Source organism: Ceratotherium simum, chromosome 3 (genome assembly GCF_057802395.1).
Source record: "Ceratotherium simum simum isolate JZ-2026a chromosome 3, ASM5780239v1, whole genome shotgun sequence".
Taxonomy (NCBI): Eukaryota; Metazoa; Chordata; class Mammalia; order Perissodactyla; family Rhinocerotidae; genus Ceratotherium; species Ceratotherium simum.
The window spans coordinates 94,973,966-94,989,011 of NC_141902.1; the positions used below are offsets into that span (position 1 = coordinate 94,973,966).

The 15,046-nt window shown below is 40.2% G+C and overlaps 1 protein-coding gene across 3 annotated transcripts; it reads left to right on the forward strand.

The window, feature by feature from the left end:
• Positions 1 to 4,717: 4,717 nt before the first annotated feature.
• RAMAC (RNA guanine-7 methyltransferase activating subunit) lies at positions 4,718 to 13,708 on the forward strand. Of its 3 annotated transcripts, XM_087429021.1 has the most exons (5): positions 4,733 to 4,867; positions 4,958 to 5,118; positions 5,524 to 5,572; positions 11,529 to 11,707; positions 12,436 to 13,708. In XM_087429021.1, the coding sequence occupies exons 4-5, from the start codon at positions 11,538 to 11,540 to the stop codon at positions 12,620 to 12,622; spliced, it is 357 nt and encodes a 118-aa protein (XP_087285147.1). In that variant the 5' UTR covers positions 4,733 to 4,867; positions 4,958 to 5,118; positions 5,524 to 5,572; positions 11,529 to 11,537; the 3' UTR covers positions 12,623 to 13,708. The 3 variants fall into 3 exon arrangements, with proteins under 3 accessions (XP_087285148.1, XP_004432045.1, XP_087285147.1); XM_087429022.1 differs by lacking the exon at positions 4,958 to 5,118 and having other exon boundaries at positions 4,718 to 4,801; XM_004431988.3 differs by lacking the exon at positions 4,958 to 5,118 and having other exon boundaries at positions 4,719 to 4,867.
• Positions 13,709 to 15,046: the final 1,338 nt, after the last annotated feature.

Below are 15,046 nucleotides of genomic sequence, written 5' to 3' on the forward strand. Positions count from 1 at the left end.
AATCACAGATTTTAGAACTGGAAAAGATTTTAGTCCAACCCATTAAGCCCAATTCACAGCTTTTTCTTTCCCAAGACTGCTCATCTTTCCTCCTTCTGTGATTGCTTCACCGACATCGACAGAATTCTATGGTAAACAGTAATATTCAGGCAGCAAACAAACTTGCAACTAGCAGTGGCTTGCTTCCTCCACTCTCCTGAGAAAAGTTCCTACACAAAGGACTCCTTTTGTGGCATGATGACACTGAAGTGGAGAACCCAAGTGAGATCTTGAAATCTCTAATCAAAACAATTCCATGTAATTAAAGCTACAGAAGTACAGATGTGAATCTAAACCAATGCCTCATATAACTTGAAATGTTTTCTCGGAGAATAAACATCTAATTAACCCATAACTCTAATTATCATTAGCATTTACATAGTATCTTTCTTCACTTGAGCCTAAAGCACTTTATATGTACAATAACTAACTCTTACAAGAACCTCATGAAGCAGAGAATAGCAAGGGTTATTATTCCCATTTTGCAGAAGAATAAATCAGGGCGGGGAAACACGAGGAGATTTGCCCAGATCAGAAAAACTGAGCGGAAGGCTGTTATTTTTTAATTCTTGTTTAGGAACTTATTTACTGAGTTACATCCACGTGCTTGGCTCTGTGGAAGATGGGCAGTGTGTTTGTGGTTGAGGTGGCGGTGGGGGGGGAAGGGAAAAGTGGTTTGAATAACATAATACAAAGACAGAGGTATGTTTGGGAGTCTGTAATTCCAACTCAAGCTATAGGCACAGAAGTTCGGCTTTGTCACTGGGCACAGCCTAGGAACTACAAACTCAGCTACGTCTGTCTTGTGCCAGATACGACAGAGATATTCATCTACTCATTTATGAAGGAGAAGGCTGTTAAAAATAAAGTATTCAATTTTTACATTCCTGATAGGAGGGAAAAGTGTGAGGGACTCTGCCTCATAAGGAAATGGACTAAGACGAAAACTATACATCACACATTCCCTGACAGTGCTATCCAGAGTAGCAGCCCGTTACCCTCTGTCCCCTTGCTCTGCTTAATTATTCGTCATAGCACTCTTCATATTCTCTTTTTTTATTGTCCATCTCCCCCCTAGAATGTAAGCTCCATGAGGGCATGGCTTTTATCCTTATTCATTGATGTTTTCAGGGCCTGCAACAGTGCCTGGCATCTGATAGGTACTCAAAAAGTGTTTGTTAAATCTATGATGAATGCCTGAAGTTTATAGTTCCAGTTCTGGCACTGATCAATTTTGTGACCTTGGAGAAGTCATTTCATCTCCTGGGGCATTAGTTTAAAAAAAGAAGAGCATTCAACCAGAAAACGCTTTTCAATGATTCAATGTTGTGATTTTATGTAGTCAATGAACCATAATACAAGGCAAAATGTGATAAGTAGTACACTAGAGTGTAGCGGATAAGTCACATTTCCTGTCTGCCCAGTATCTTTTGAATACCCTTCTTCTGTTTAGAGAATTTGCTATGAGTCCTCCCTCTCCAAGGAGGAAACTAGAAGCTCACTTACCCAGCCTTCCTAAATGTTGCTAGGGACTAGCCATAGGACTTGGGTTCTGCCTATGATACGCACCTTCAAGAGATTTTTTTTAAAGGTGAGCAATGTGAGGAACCAGGTACCTTGTGGAGTTCACCTTTGGTGGGGAGGCTGTGGGGGCAGAGCTCCTGCCTTCCAGGGCTCCACATCACTGGTGTCGTGGAAGAGACTGGGCTGTGCAGCAGCAGCTAAGTTGTTCAATGTGGCTCAAGATTTATGGAGTAGGGAATGAAAAGGACAGAATAGTGTTTCAATGAAGAAAAAGCAAGGCTGTTTGAAGTATCACAGATTTGATCCAAATCCTACCCTGCCACTTACCAGCTGTACCCTTGAATAAATTATATAACCTCTTGAGCCTGTTTCATCATCTTTAAAATGGTCATTATCCAAGGTCACTCAGGGGCTCTGAAGGTAGGGCTTTTTCAATGTCAGGATTCCCCAAGGGACTTTTGCTGGTATGTTTTGCCTCCAGATCACCAGGAAAAGGTAAGGCTTAAAATTAGGTTAATTTATAAGTTGCTAGAAGATAAAACACTGAGATTTAACACTAATAACAGAGCCAGCAAAATCAACTAATAAAAGGCAGTCTTTTCCATGAATATCAATAGGCCCAAGGACATTACTATGCAGCAGAATATAATAATTGATGCCATAATGACGACTTTGAGTTGCCAAGCAAAGATTCAATTACGGCCCATATACTCTGGTTACTGCAGAGAAGTAAGTACTACATTTTATGTACATTTCCATCAAAAGTGGTTCCAATGAAAACATTTTGGTGCTTAAAGGCTAAGTGTCAGTTAACTAGAAAATTCCCTTTCATGGAACAGATTATTTCCTAATGATGCCAGAAAGTGAGATATAATAACTGATATCAGAATATGAAAAAACATTATAGGCATAAATAGTTTCATTTGAAAATTGGCTGGAATACTCAGAATTCTTCACAGAAACTCTCAGAAACCTAGGAGCTCCTAAGTGCTATTTACGAATTGAAAGAAAAGAAATATACTCTTTTGTCTGTAAGTCCTCATCACCTAGAACTAATGCCATAATTAAATCACAAGGAAACCAGCAAGCCGGCCTTCAACAACACTCCTTTTTCCAAATATCCTCCCTGACTCCTGATACCAGGTGGGGAAGCATTTTTCTGAGTTTTTCAACTCTTACATTGCTACCCATGTATTTATTCTAATCTCCTCTTCAAGTTTATATTTCCTACTCCTGCCTCCCAAATATGGGTATTTCCTGAGGCGTAGGCCTTGGCCTTCTGCTCTTCTCTATAAATACTTTCTCCTTTGGAAAGATCATATACACTGATTATTTCAACTGTTGTTTCTTCATGGATGACTCACACATTTACATATTTAGGCATAGCCTCCCTTTCCTCAGCTTTAGTCCTGTACTCCTAACCCCTAACATTTTTCTTTTGGATATTTCACTACCATCTCAAATTCTACAAATATTTTTGAGGTCTGAGCTCATTTTTGCTTTAAAACCAGCTCACCCTATAGCTATCCCTTTTCAGTCCCAATTTCCCAGGCTTAAAGAATTGGAATCTTCCCTGATTCTTCCTAAGCGTTTTCTCCCATCATCCTCTCAGTCACTAAGGATAGTACTATTCAATTATTGTAACCTTGGTCTTTCCACTTTCATCTTTACTATCCAACATCAAGACTATCATGTCTCCCCATCCATACGATCCTATACACTTTTGTTAGGTTAATGTTTCTAAAACATGGCTTGGAACATTCATAGTTCCATCATTCATTCCACATTTACTGAGTGCTTACTTTATACAAAGCAGGATGTTGCCCACTCCAGAGTGTAGAAATGAATCAGATAAAGGTCTGTTTATGTCTAATAGGGGGAAGACGTGTACATAAATAATTTTAGTTCAAATTAGAAAGTGGTAATAACTGAATAAATACACAAAGAATGGTTCAGAAAGTATGATGGACAGTCAGTAGAAAGAAAAATTATTTCTAGATGGAGATGTCACTTCGTTTGGCTTTAAAGAATGGGTAGAATTTCAACCTCTTGAGAAGATGGAGAGGGAAGAGTATTCCAAGCAGAAAGAGACAGGAGCAATCTTTAGAAAGGTAATGAATAGTTCACCCAGGAGGTGCTTCACATGGTCTGGTTTGCCATGGACAAAGGGAGAATGAAAGGGGGACAGCATAAAATAAAGTTAGAGTTTTGAATCCAAGTTCATAAATTTGGCCTTTAATCTACAGGCAACAGGGAGCCAACGAAGATTTTCAATCAGAGCTGTGCTTAAAGATTGAGTAAACCATAGCAGCTATCTGTAAGCTGGGCTGGTAGTGGAGTGACGCCGGATGACGGGCATCACTGAGACAGGCAGTGCATGTCCACGCTCAGGGGACAATAAGGAGAACTTTGATTAGGTGGAGGCAGTGGGTAAGGAGAGAGGATGGATGCCAGAATTAATGCAGAGGTAGAAGGGACAGAACTAGTCAACTGATGGGAGCAAGTAAAAGAAATAAATGGCACCAAATATAGACATCAATGTTTCCAAGCTGGAAACTGGTGGTAACATCAACAAAAAGAGATGCAGAGTCTGGAAAGCAATTTGGCGGAGGGTGGGGGGCAAGTTAGGTTTGTAATATTCAGCGTTTATACAGCTGCAGAAAATCCAAGAAGAAATGGCCAAGACTCTTGGCGGCAGCCGGGTACTGATGACTTAAACTGGAGCAGAGGGGGGGTGAGTTTCAACAAAAACACGTACAAAACGGACTACAGAGTTCTCACTGCCGAGCCTCGCCCCCACAGGAATGAAAGGTGTCGCCTGGCTGAAGCAATCCACGCGTGGCTGCGCTCGCTTCGCGTGCTGCACAGACTCGGGTGCAGGCGGCCGGAAGTAGCCTTTCCCACTCTGCTCTGCTATCTCCAGAAATTCCGTCCCGGCCCGTCACCGTCTCCCAGCCAACCCCGCTTACTACACCGCCAGGCCGGCTGAAAGCGCTTCGTTGCCTGCAGCCCGCCACGTGACCACGCTCGTTGAGCTCTGTGCGTCGCACCAGCGTTCGAAGGCCTGGGAAAAATCCACACGGCGAGCCTTAGATATCGCGCGACTTGACAGACCCGCCTCTGCTTTTGCCTGCCGGAAGCGGAAGTCAGGTGGTCTTCCGAGTCTGGCCGAAGCGGCTCCGTTATCTGGGAGAGCTGGAGCGGCGTGCTGATCGTCTGATCGTGTGGTGGGCCAGAGGTGGGTTCTCCTGCGTGTCTGGCCGGCGGAGCTCGGCCAGAGCCGGATAGACACAGCTCTTGGCGGGTGAGTCGCCCATTGGGGCCGACGGGGAGGAGGGGCGGGGCGGCCCGAGCGGAGTGGCCGGCGAGGCATCCTCGGGCTGTGCGGTTCCAGGTTAGGCTCTTGCGCGAGTCCGGAAGCCGCTGACCCCTCGCGGCCTCTAATTACCCTCGCGTCTCGGGTTCGACGGTGCTTCGGAAGGGAGCGAATCTGTCAGAGCCTCGGTAGACGAACCCTGGTGGGCTGTGAGAGGATGAAAGACGCAGTGGCTTTTGGTGAGCATTTTCGTCTGTCAGCCCCCTCCCTGGGCCGCGGAACCCCACTACGGGTAGCCATTCCCAGGGCTGGTCGCAGCCCGAGGTGTACGTGGTTTTATTTGTGGTAAGGAAGCTAGTAATGTTCGAGTACAGATTTGAACGGCTGTACCATTGTTTTCAACGGAAAAGCACATACCTTGTGAAGCTGTTACTCATGCTTGAACTAGCGTACTGGGTTTGACGGCCCAGAGGACAGGTCTTGTAGCATCTTCTAGCTCTTTCCAATTGGCTTTGCAAGTCTTTAGAGCACTTGTAATCCAACCCCTTCGTTGACTAAGGCCCTGATGCCCGACCCCCCCAACCCCGCGCACCTTTTCAGGGTTTCCTTCAAGGAAGTCAAGTTTTTTTTTTTTTCTCTCACAGATCGAAACAACCTAAACGTTAAACAGTACAGCTGCCTCAAATCCCTGGGGTAAGTGAAGCTTGGATCAATTAAAATTCTATTTAAATTTCATTCTCATGAGTAATGATAAAGGTGATATTTGTTTGCTTGTGGGAGGGGGTCGTGGGAGAACATAAAAATAGAGTAGCACACTTGCCTCTCTTTATGATTTTTACTGCCCATCTGGTTAGATGTGGGTCATCTTTCTGGTGATTTCTGTGATTCTTATAGAAATTCAGGCAGGGTTTTAATTAGCTGAATTTATTTTAAATCATACCTTGGATTTAAGAATTTGAGATCAGTTTGCCAATCCCAGACACATTGAAAGTCTGGTATTGAATAAGGCATACTCTCTAAGAGAGCAGTAGCCTGAAAGGTAAAACCTCTGGGTATTACTTCATGCATCCAAACAACAATCTTGGTTTAATTTTGTTGGGATGAGGGTAGCATTATGTTAAAATATTTGCATATGTTTTGAGGGATTTGGAGGAAAGACAAGCTAATGAAGAAGCTGTCTTCCAATACCATATCTCTTTGTTAGAAACTTTTTATTATAAGTTGAAGTAATACAGGAAGAACAATAATTTCAGGGTGTCAGATAAGACGGAGAGATTTGGTTTTAAAGTTTTAGCATGATAGCACATATACCCCAAACCATAAAACAGCTTTTAGGAGTCTTGAGGCAAAGAGCAGAAAGATAGGGTTTGGGTTAGGAAAGGTAGGGGATGCAAATACTGACCAGTATTTGGTCAAGGAAGACTGGGAAGTGGGGGCTACCTACAGAATACTGCTAGGGCTGGCTTCTAGGTCTTGGGTGAAGATTAAAAGATGTGAACTCTTTGTCCCCTAGTTTCTCAAGGATTAGACTTTCTTCAGCCTAAGCCAAATCTTTTCTTAGAGGTAGAGAGCTCTCTGAGAATGTGGGTGAAGAAATACTACTTGAGTGAATCCATAATTGGCCCGGAAAACCCAGCTAATACAGATTTCAGTTTTTAGAGCCATTAGACAGTATCTATAGTGGTTATTTTTCATTTGTCACGGAATCTAGAATAAGAATACCTTGGATACCAGTATAAAGTAGTTACCTAGACGTTAGTAGCTGTGTTTTTAAATACCTTTCTATTGTCGTGTCTCTCCTGTATTTTCAGTCTTTCTCTTTCTTATTGGCTCTTTTTTTCCCCCTATAAACAGCCTTAAGTATTTTATTCTGAGAACAATAAGAGATAATCTTCCAGTAATCCCTTAGTTACTGCCCTTTTTTCTCCTGTTTTCAGCCAGGCTTCTTGAAAACTTAGTCTGTGAGCAGGGTAGATTTCTACTTCTTTACCTTCCAGTTACTCCTCAATTAATTGCAGTCCTGCCTCAATCCCTACTACTCTAAAATAATCACCTCTTAATGGCTAAATCCAATTAATTTTCTCTTCTTGGTTCTTTCTATCACTGTACCATTAAGTACTGATGGCCATTCATTCTTTATTTTCTAGCCTTCTATGATAATCTCTTCTGGTTCTTATCTATGTGTGTGTTCTTCTCTTATCCCTTCTTTATTTTCAACTTCTTTATATGTTGATATTCTCCAAGATTCTGTTTCTTGATACTCTTCTTATTCCACAGCCTTCCTGAGGAATCTCATCCATTCTGACAGCATTAACCACCAACAAAATTGCTAACGTCTCCCATATTCATCTTCAGCCTAGTTCTCAGTCCCAAATACTAGTTAACTGTGAACTGACTCTACATGTGAATGTATGTACCATAGCTAACTTCAAACTCAATGTGTGTCCTCTCCCCCACCCTTCTTCCTGTAGTTCCTGTGGCACCATAACCTGTCCAATTCTTTGGCCAGAAGCATGGGAGTTTTCCTTTATCCACCCCCATCTCCTCGCAACGTCTAGTCAGTGACTAATTCCTCCTGGAATTCTTTTAACACTATTCTCGCAGTCACTGTCTCAGATGAAGCCCTCAGCGTGTCACCTACATTATTGCAGTAATCTGCCTTTAGTCTAATCTCACTAATCTGTTCTCTACCCTGTTAGAAAAATGATCCTTCTAAATAGTAAATATGCTCTTAGACTTCTCTGCTTAAACCACCTATCACAACCAATTTCCTACCAGAAAAAGTGCAAAGTTGTTTGCATTGAATACAAAGTTTATCACAATTTGACCCCTGCCTACTTTTCCGGCTTCATTTCCTACCATTCACTGCTTCTCGGTTTATATTTACACCATATCTGTCTCTTCTACCAGACTGAGAGCTCTTTGGGGGCAGGGTCCGTGATATGTTGTTTATCTTTGTATCCCAGGCTCCTAGTTAGCACAATGCCTCTATAGTAGAAATCAAGAAGTACTGAATTGAATGTCTAAAATCTATCTTAAGAGTACACAAAGACTGGGCCGGCCCCGTGGCTTAGCGGTTGGGTGCGCGTGCTCCGCTGCTGGCGGCCCGGGTTGGGATCCCGGGCACGCACCGACGCACCGACGCACCGCTTCTCCGGCCATGCTGAGGCCGCGTCCCACATACAGCAACTAGAAGGATGTGCAACTATGACATACAGCTATCTACTGGGGCTTTAGGGGAAAAATTAATAAATAAGGTTTAAAAAAAAAATTAAAAAAAGAAAAAGAGAGTACACAAAGACTTTTATGAATACCCTCCCTAAAATTGTTCACTTCATGGTTTTTCACTGCCTGGTAAGATAGTGTTCTTTTTTTTTTTTTTTTTTTAATTTTTGTTTATTGCAGTAACATTGGTTTATAACATTGTATAAATTTCAGGTGTACATCATTATACTTCTATTTCTGCATAGATTACATCATGTTCACCACTCAGATACCAATTACAACCCATCACCACAAACATGTGCCGAATTATCCCTTTCACCCTCCTCCCTCCCCCCTTCCCCTCTGGTAACCACCAATCCAATCTCTGTCTCTATGTGTTTGTTTATTGTTGTTATTATCTACTACTTAATGAAGGAAATTATACGGTATTTGACTTTCTCCCTCTGACTTATTTCACTTTGCGTAATACCCTCAATATCCATCCATGTTGTCACAAATGGGTGGATTTCATTGTTTCTTATGGCTGAGTAGTATTCCATTGTGTATATATACCACATCTTCTTTATCCATTGGTCCCTTGATGGGCACTTAGGTTGCTTCCAAGTCTTGGCTATTGTGAATAATGCTGCAATGAACACAGAGATGATGTATCTGTATGCATTGGTGTTTTCAAGTTCTTTGGATAAATACCCAGCAGTGGAATAGCTGGGTATGGTAGCTATATATGGTAGTTCTATCCTTGATTTTTTGAGGAATCTCCATACTGTTTTCCATAGTGGCTGCACCGGTTTCCGCTCCCACCAGCAGTGGATGAGAGTTCCCTTCTCTCCACATCCTCTCCAACACATGTTGTTCCCTGTCTTGTTAATTATAGCCATTCTGACGGGCGTGAGGTGATATCTCATCGTAGTTTTTTTGTTTGTTTGTTTGTTTTTTTTGTGGGGAGATCAGCTCTGTGCTAACATCTGCCAATCCTCCTCCTTTTTTTGCTGAGGAAGACTGGCCCTGGGCTAACATCCGTGCCCATCTTCCTCTACTTTATATGGGATGCCGCCACAGCATGGCTTGCCAAGCAGTGCGTCAGTGCGCAACCGGGATCCGAACTGGCGAACCCAAGGCCCCCGCAGTGGAGCGCTCGCACTTAACCGCTTGTGCCACCAGGCCGGCTCCCCTCATCGTAGTTTTGATTTGCATTTCCCTGATAGTTAATGATGTTGAACATCTTTTCATGTGTCTGTTGGCCATCTGTATGTCTTCTTTGGAGAAATGTCTGTGCAGGTCTTTTGCCCATTTTTTAATTGGGTTGGTAGTTTTTTTGTTGTTGAGATGCATGAGTTCTTTATATATTTTGGAGATTAAGCCCTTATCAGATGTATGGTTTGCAAATATCTTCTCCCAATTGTTAGGTTGTCTTTTCATTTTGTTGATGGTTTCCTTTGCTGTGCAGAAGCTTTTTAGTTTGATGTAGTCCCATTTGTTTATTTTTTCTATTGTTTCTCTTGCCCGGTCAGACATGGTGTTAGAAGTTTCACAGTTTCAGGTCTTACATTCAAGTCTTTAACCATTTTGAGTTAATTTTTGTGTATGGTGTAAGGTAAGGGTCTACTTTCATTTTTTTGCACGTGGCTATCCAGTTTTCCCAACACCATTTGTTGAAGAGACTTTCTTTTCTCCATTGTATGTTCTTGGCTCCTTTGTCAAAGATGAGCTGTCCATAGATGTGCGGGTTTATTTCTGGGCTTTCGATTCTATTCCATTGATCTGTGTGTCTGTTTTTGTGCCAGTACCATGCTGTTTTGGTTACTATTGCTTTGTAGTATATTTTGAAATCAAGGAGTTTGATACCTCCAGCTTTGTTCTTTTTTTTCAGGATTCCTTTAGCTATTCGGGGTCTTTTGTTGTTCCATATAAATTTTAGGATTCTTTGTTCTATTGCTGTGAAAAATGTTGTTGGAACTTTGATGGGGATTGCATTGAATCTATAGATTGCTTTAGGAAGTATGGACGTCTTAACTATGTTAATTCTTCCAATCCAAGAGCATGGAATATCTGTCCATTTCTTTGTGTCTTCTTCAATTTCTTTCAGCAATGTTTTATAGTTTTTGGTGTACAGATCTTTCACCTCTTTGGTTAAGTTTATTCCTAGCTATTTTATTCTTTTTGTTACAGTTGTAAATGGGGCTGTATTCTTAATTTCTCTTTCTGCTACTTCATTGTTAGTGTATAGAAATGCAACTGATTTTTGTATGTTGATTTTGTATCCTGCAACTTTGCCGTATTCGTTTATTACTTCTAAAAGAGTTTTGGTGGATTCTTTAGGGTTTTCTATATATAAAATCATGTCATCTGCAAATAGTGACAGTTTCACTTCTTCCTTTCCAATTTGGATCCCTTTTATTTCTTTCTCTTGCCTGATTGCTCTGGCTAGGACTTCCAGTACTATGTTAAATAGGAGTGGTGACAGTGGGCATCCTTGTCTGGTTCCTGTTCTTAGAGGGATAGCTTTCAGTTTTTCACCATTAAGGATGATATTAGCTGTGGGTTTGTCATATATGGTCTTTATTATGTTGAGGTCCTTTCCTTCTATCCCCATTTTATTCAGAGTTTTTATCATAAATGGATGCTGTATCTTGTCAAATGCTTTCTCTGCATCTATTGAGATGATCATGTGATTTTTATTGTTCATTTTGTTAATGTGGTGTATTACGTTCATTGATTTGCGAATGTTGAACCATCCCTGCATCCCTGGAATAAATCCCACTTGATCATGGTGTATAATCTTTTTAACGTATTGTTGTATGTGATTTGCTAGTATTTTGTTGAGGATTTTTGCATCGATGTTCATCAGTGATATTGGCCTGTAATTTTCTTTTTTTGTGTTGTCCTTGTCTGGTTTTGGTATCAGGGTAATGTCGGCTTTGTAGAATGAGTTAGGGAGCTTCCCCCCCTCCTCAATGTTTTGGAAGAGTTTAAGAAGGATAGGTATTAAGTCTTCTTTGAATGTTTGGTAGAATTCAGCAGGGAAGCCGTGTGGTCCTGGACTTTTATTTTTGGGGAGGTTTTTGATTACTGTTTCGATCTCCTTCCTGGTGATTGGTCTATTCAAATTCTCTACTTCTTCTTGATCCAGTTTTGGAAGGTTGTATGATTCTAAGAATTTATCCATTTCTTCCAGATTGTCGAATTGGTTGGCATATAGCTTTTCATAGTATTCTCTTAGAATCTTTTGTATTTCTGAGGTGTCTGTTGTAACTTCTCCTCTTTCATTTCTGATTTTACTTATTTGTGCCTTCTCTCTTTTTCTTGGTGAGTCTAGCTAAAGGTTTGTCAATTTTGTTTATCTTTTCAAAGAACCAGCTCTTGGTTTTATTTAAGATAGTGTTCTTTTAAAACAAAATTCTAATAGATATTAAAAACTGTACAGAATTTCAGAATGACTGACACTTCTGAAGCTGTTCCAAATTTTGAAGAGATGTTTGCCAGTAGATTCACAGAAGATGACAAAGAATACCAGGAATACCTGAAACGCCCTCCGGAGTCCCCTCCAATTGTTGAGGAATGGAATAGCAGAGCTGGTGGGAACCAAAGAAATAGAGGCAATCGGTATGTATTACTCCAGAAGAATAAATGCAGCTGGCTGATCTGGGAGAGGATAGCTTTAATCTGCTAGCCCATAAGGCCAGTGAGGGCAAGGACCAATGTTTTTGTTTGGTATGGTATACTTGGTGCCTAGTAACAGTGCCTGCACAGAGTAAGTGGCTGATAAATATTGGCTTTAGTATTTTGTCGGCACCATATATTTTTTCCTTGCTGTTCAGTTGTGTGTGTGTTTCATTGTTTTTTTAAAAATGTTGTTTCTGTGGACTAATATTTTATTTTCTTTGGAAACATACTTGCAAAACCTAGAGTCTTCTGCAAAACTTTGTGTTAAATTCCATAAAGAAGGTAGTGTTTTTGGTTTTACTTTAGAAGGAAGTTTATACCATGGAAATTACTTCTATTTAATAATTCAAAATAGATAAAAGGAATAAATTACCATACTGCTTTTGTACAATTGAATAGATTTCCGTTTGATTCAGAACTATCCTATTGTTTTGGTTTTGCTGTTGTAGTTTGCCTATTTCTCTGCAAAGTGTATCCAGTATAATACTGGAAAAATGATTTAAATCTTAGGAAAGTTTTGAATAACTGGTGCTGTAACGTTCTTTAGAGAAAAATGGTTTTTACTTTCTTGTTTACCAGGTATTGGATTGAGAAAATGCACTGGGGTAGATTTGTCATGTGTTTTTTTAAAAGGGAAATATAAAAATCTTTTTGTTTTGTTGTTGTAGGTTGCAAGATAACAGACACTTTAGAGGTAGGGATAGCAGACGGGGGTGGCCAAGTGACAATCGATCCAATCAGTGGCATGGACGATCCTGGGGTAACAATTACCCGCAGCACAGACAAGAACCTTATTATCCCCACCAGTATGGACACTATGGTTATAACCAGCGGCCTCCGTATGGTTACTACTGATAGAAATGTCAGCAGCTTTTAGTAAAACCATTTACTCTGTTAACATGACAAAAGTTTATGTGTATCTTCTGTTGGTCATAGTTTTACATCTTGATTTCAGAGAGTGGATTATTAATTTTTTGGAACTTGAAACTTTCTTTAAAAAATTAGATCTTACTAGAGATTTGTGATGGTTGCTGGGAATAAATACTCCCCTAAAAAGGTTGTGGATTATATTGCTTGACCTCTACCTCAGATTCTTTGTTTCATGACTTAATAGTGCTTTAAACTTGGTGTTATCTCTTCCTTGTTTGACCTCCAGGAGTTCTTTGTTTTACACAGAAATAAAAATTTAAAAATAGAAAATGCTTGCTTTTACTTTGTAAGACAAGGAAGTATCCATATACTAGAATGTGCTCATTCCTAAAATTTTACAGAGGTTAGTACAGTCAACTCATGAATGCACAACCATGCTTATTTGTAATGTACATAACATCAGCAGTTGAAAAGTGAAACAATTATAGTATATTTCTCTTGGCTTTTGTTGTTATGTGACTATGGTACTTTGTAATTGCTTACTGTATAGGTATGAGTCAGCTCCACAATCATTTTGGTCTCTTTTTAGAGGGATATCCAGAATAAAGCCGTAAAATGAGGAAGGACTCATTCTCAGTTTCAGTGTCTTGATCTAGTGGTGGGTGGGGTTAGGACACACAATCATTTTATACAAACTCTAAGGCTTTTTGCTAACTTAGAAACATAGCAGGTCAAAATCCATACTTTATACAAAAGTTTAATGTTTCCCTTTTCCTTTTTAATCATGTGTAAATAATGCTGCATTTTGACTCTACTTATTTTTATGGTATTTAATGTGGGTTGATTTTACAATGTTCTGTTCACTTCCAAATGTGCACCTTTGCTACTTCCTCTTCTATAAATACAATGATGCTGTAACTTCCTTTCAGAGTGATCATTATATTTCAAATCATTTTAATGGCCATTACACTGGTTTTATTCAAATAAAATACTTGTAAGATTATTCAAATAAAATACTTGGAAGATGAAGCAATTTATCTCTCAAGTTTTGGCAGTTAGCCCATTCATTAATGTGGTCACATGAGCTTTTTGGTTTTTATTATTCTGTCCTTTATATCTGTTGAAAAAGGTTTATTTGGTTTAAGAATAATATTAAAAGTACAAGTTTCATCATAAAGCAAAGGAATTAAAAGGCAACTTCCTAAATTTGCCTTCTGCTGCCTTCTTTCTTAGCATTCCAATCTAGGCCCTTGAGGTTGACTTCTCCAAGCACTACTTCTCCATGTTCTGGATCCAACTCTCCCCTCTTCTCCCCACTTCCTGACGAGCCATCCTTTCAGGTAACTATTTCATTGGAAAGGATCTAATAAACCAGATATTCACACTCAGATGTAAATATAAGGTAAGGGTTTTCCCTGTACCCCTCTAATTACATCAACAGGCAGTAAGCCAGTACTGTTACATAAAGATAGGTCTTGATGCTACTAATATTTAGCCTAGAGAGTTAAGAATGGCCTGACTGCATGCCAACATCTCTGAAAGCAGATGGGTTATTAAAACTATCAATTGATAAAACACAGGCACTGACCAATTGGGACAATAGCTGACCCTGGCTTTAGAATGGGATCCTGGAGGCAGGCCCCCTGCTGTGTCAGCTATTGACACAAATTAGGGAGATCTGTGGGTCCATGGGGTCAGGGATGGAGTAAGGGATGCATCTCAGGAAGCTCAGAAGAAAGGTTATTTTCCAACAGTATTTAAATATTTTAACACTGATACTCAGGCTGTATGTACCCTACTGTATCAGCCCTGCTCAAAAATATGGTAAGAGTCTTTTTAACATGAGTTATTTCTGCATTCTGCATGAGCAATCTACGTGGTGGTGGTTTTTCTTTTTCTTTTTTTTAAACAGCAATCACCATCAGACTGCCCTCTGTATGCATAAAACCAGGGAGAAATAAAAGGCGTGGTTTCTGCTTCATGTGGGAGACACAGAAAACAACATCAAAAAAACTTAAGGATAATTTAAGAGTGAGAAGAAAGAATTAAAATAGTGTCAAATGGACTTAATCTCAACTAGACCGTCTGTTGTAATAGCATATAGCATTAAGCGTAATGGAGTCCTGGTGTCCAGTCCTGTCGTTGCAAGGTATGTGACCTTGTGAAAATCACTTAAACTCTGAGCTTATTTGCTCACTTGTAAAAATGGGGATGATACCCACCCTGCCACTCTCAGGATTATCATAAATGACCAAACTTAGCAGAGCTTGAGAATAGAAACTAGAGCTTGTGACCATTAAACCCCCAGTAGCACATAATTAGTGCTGCATAAACATTTGTTGAATCCATGGGCGGGAGGTATTTGGTAAATTGTAAAGCATACTGTTGCTATAAAGGATGTAGGGTAAC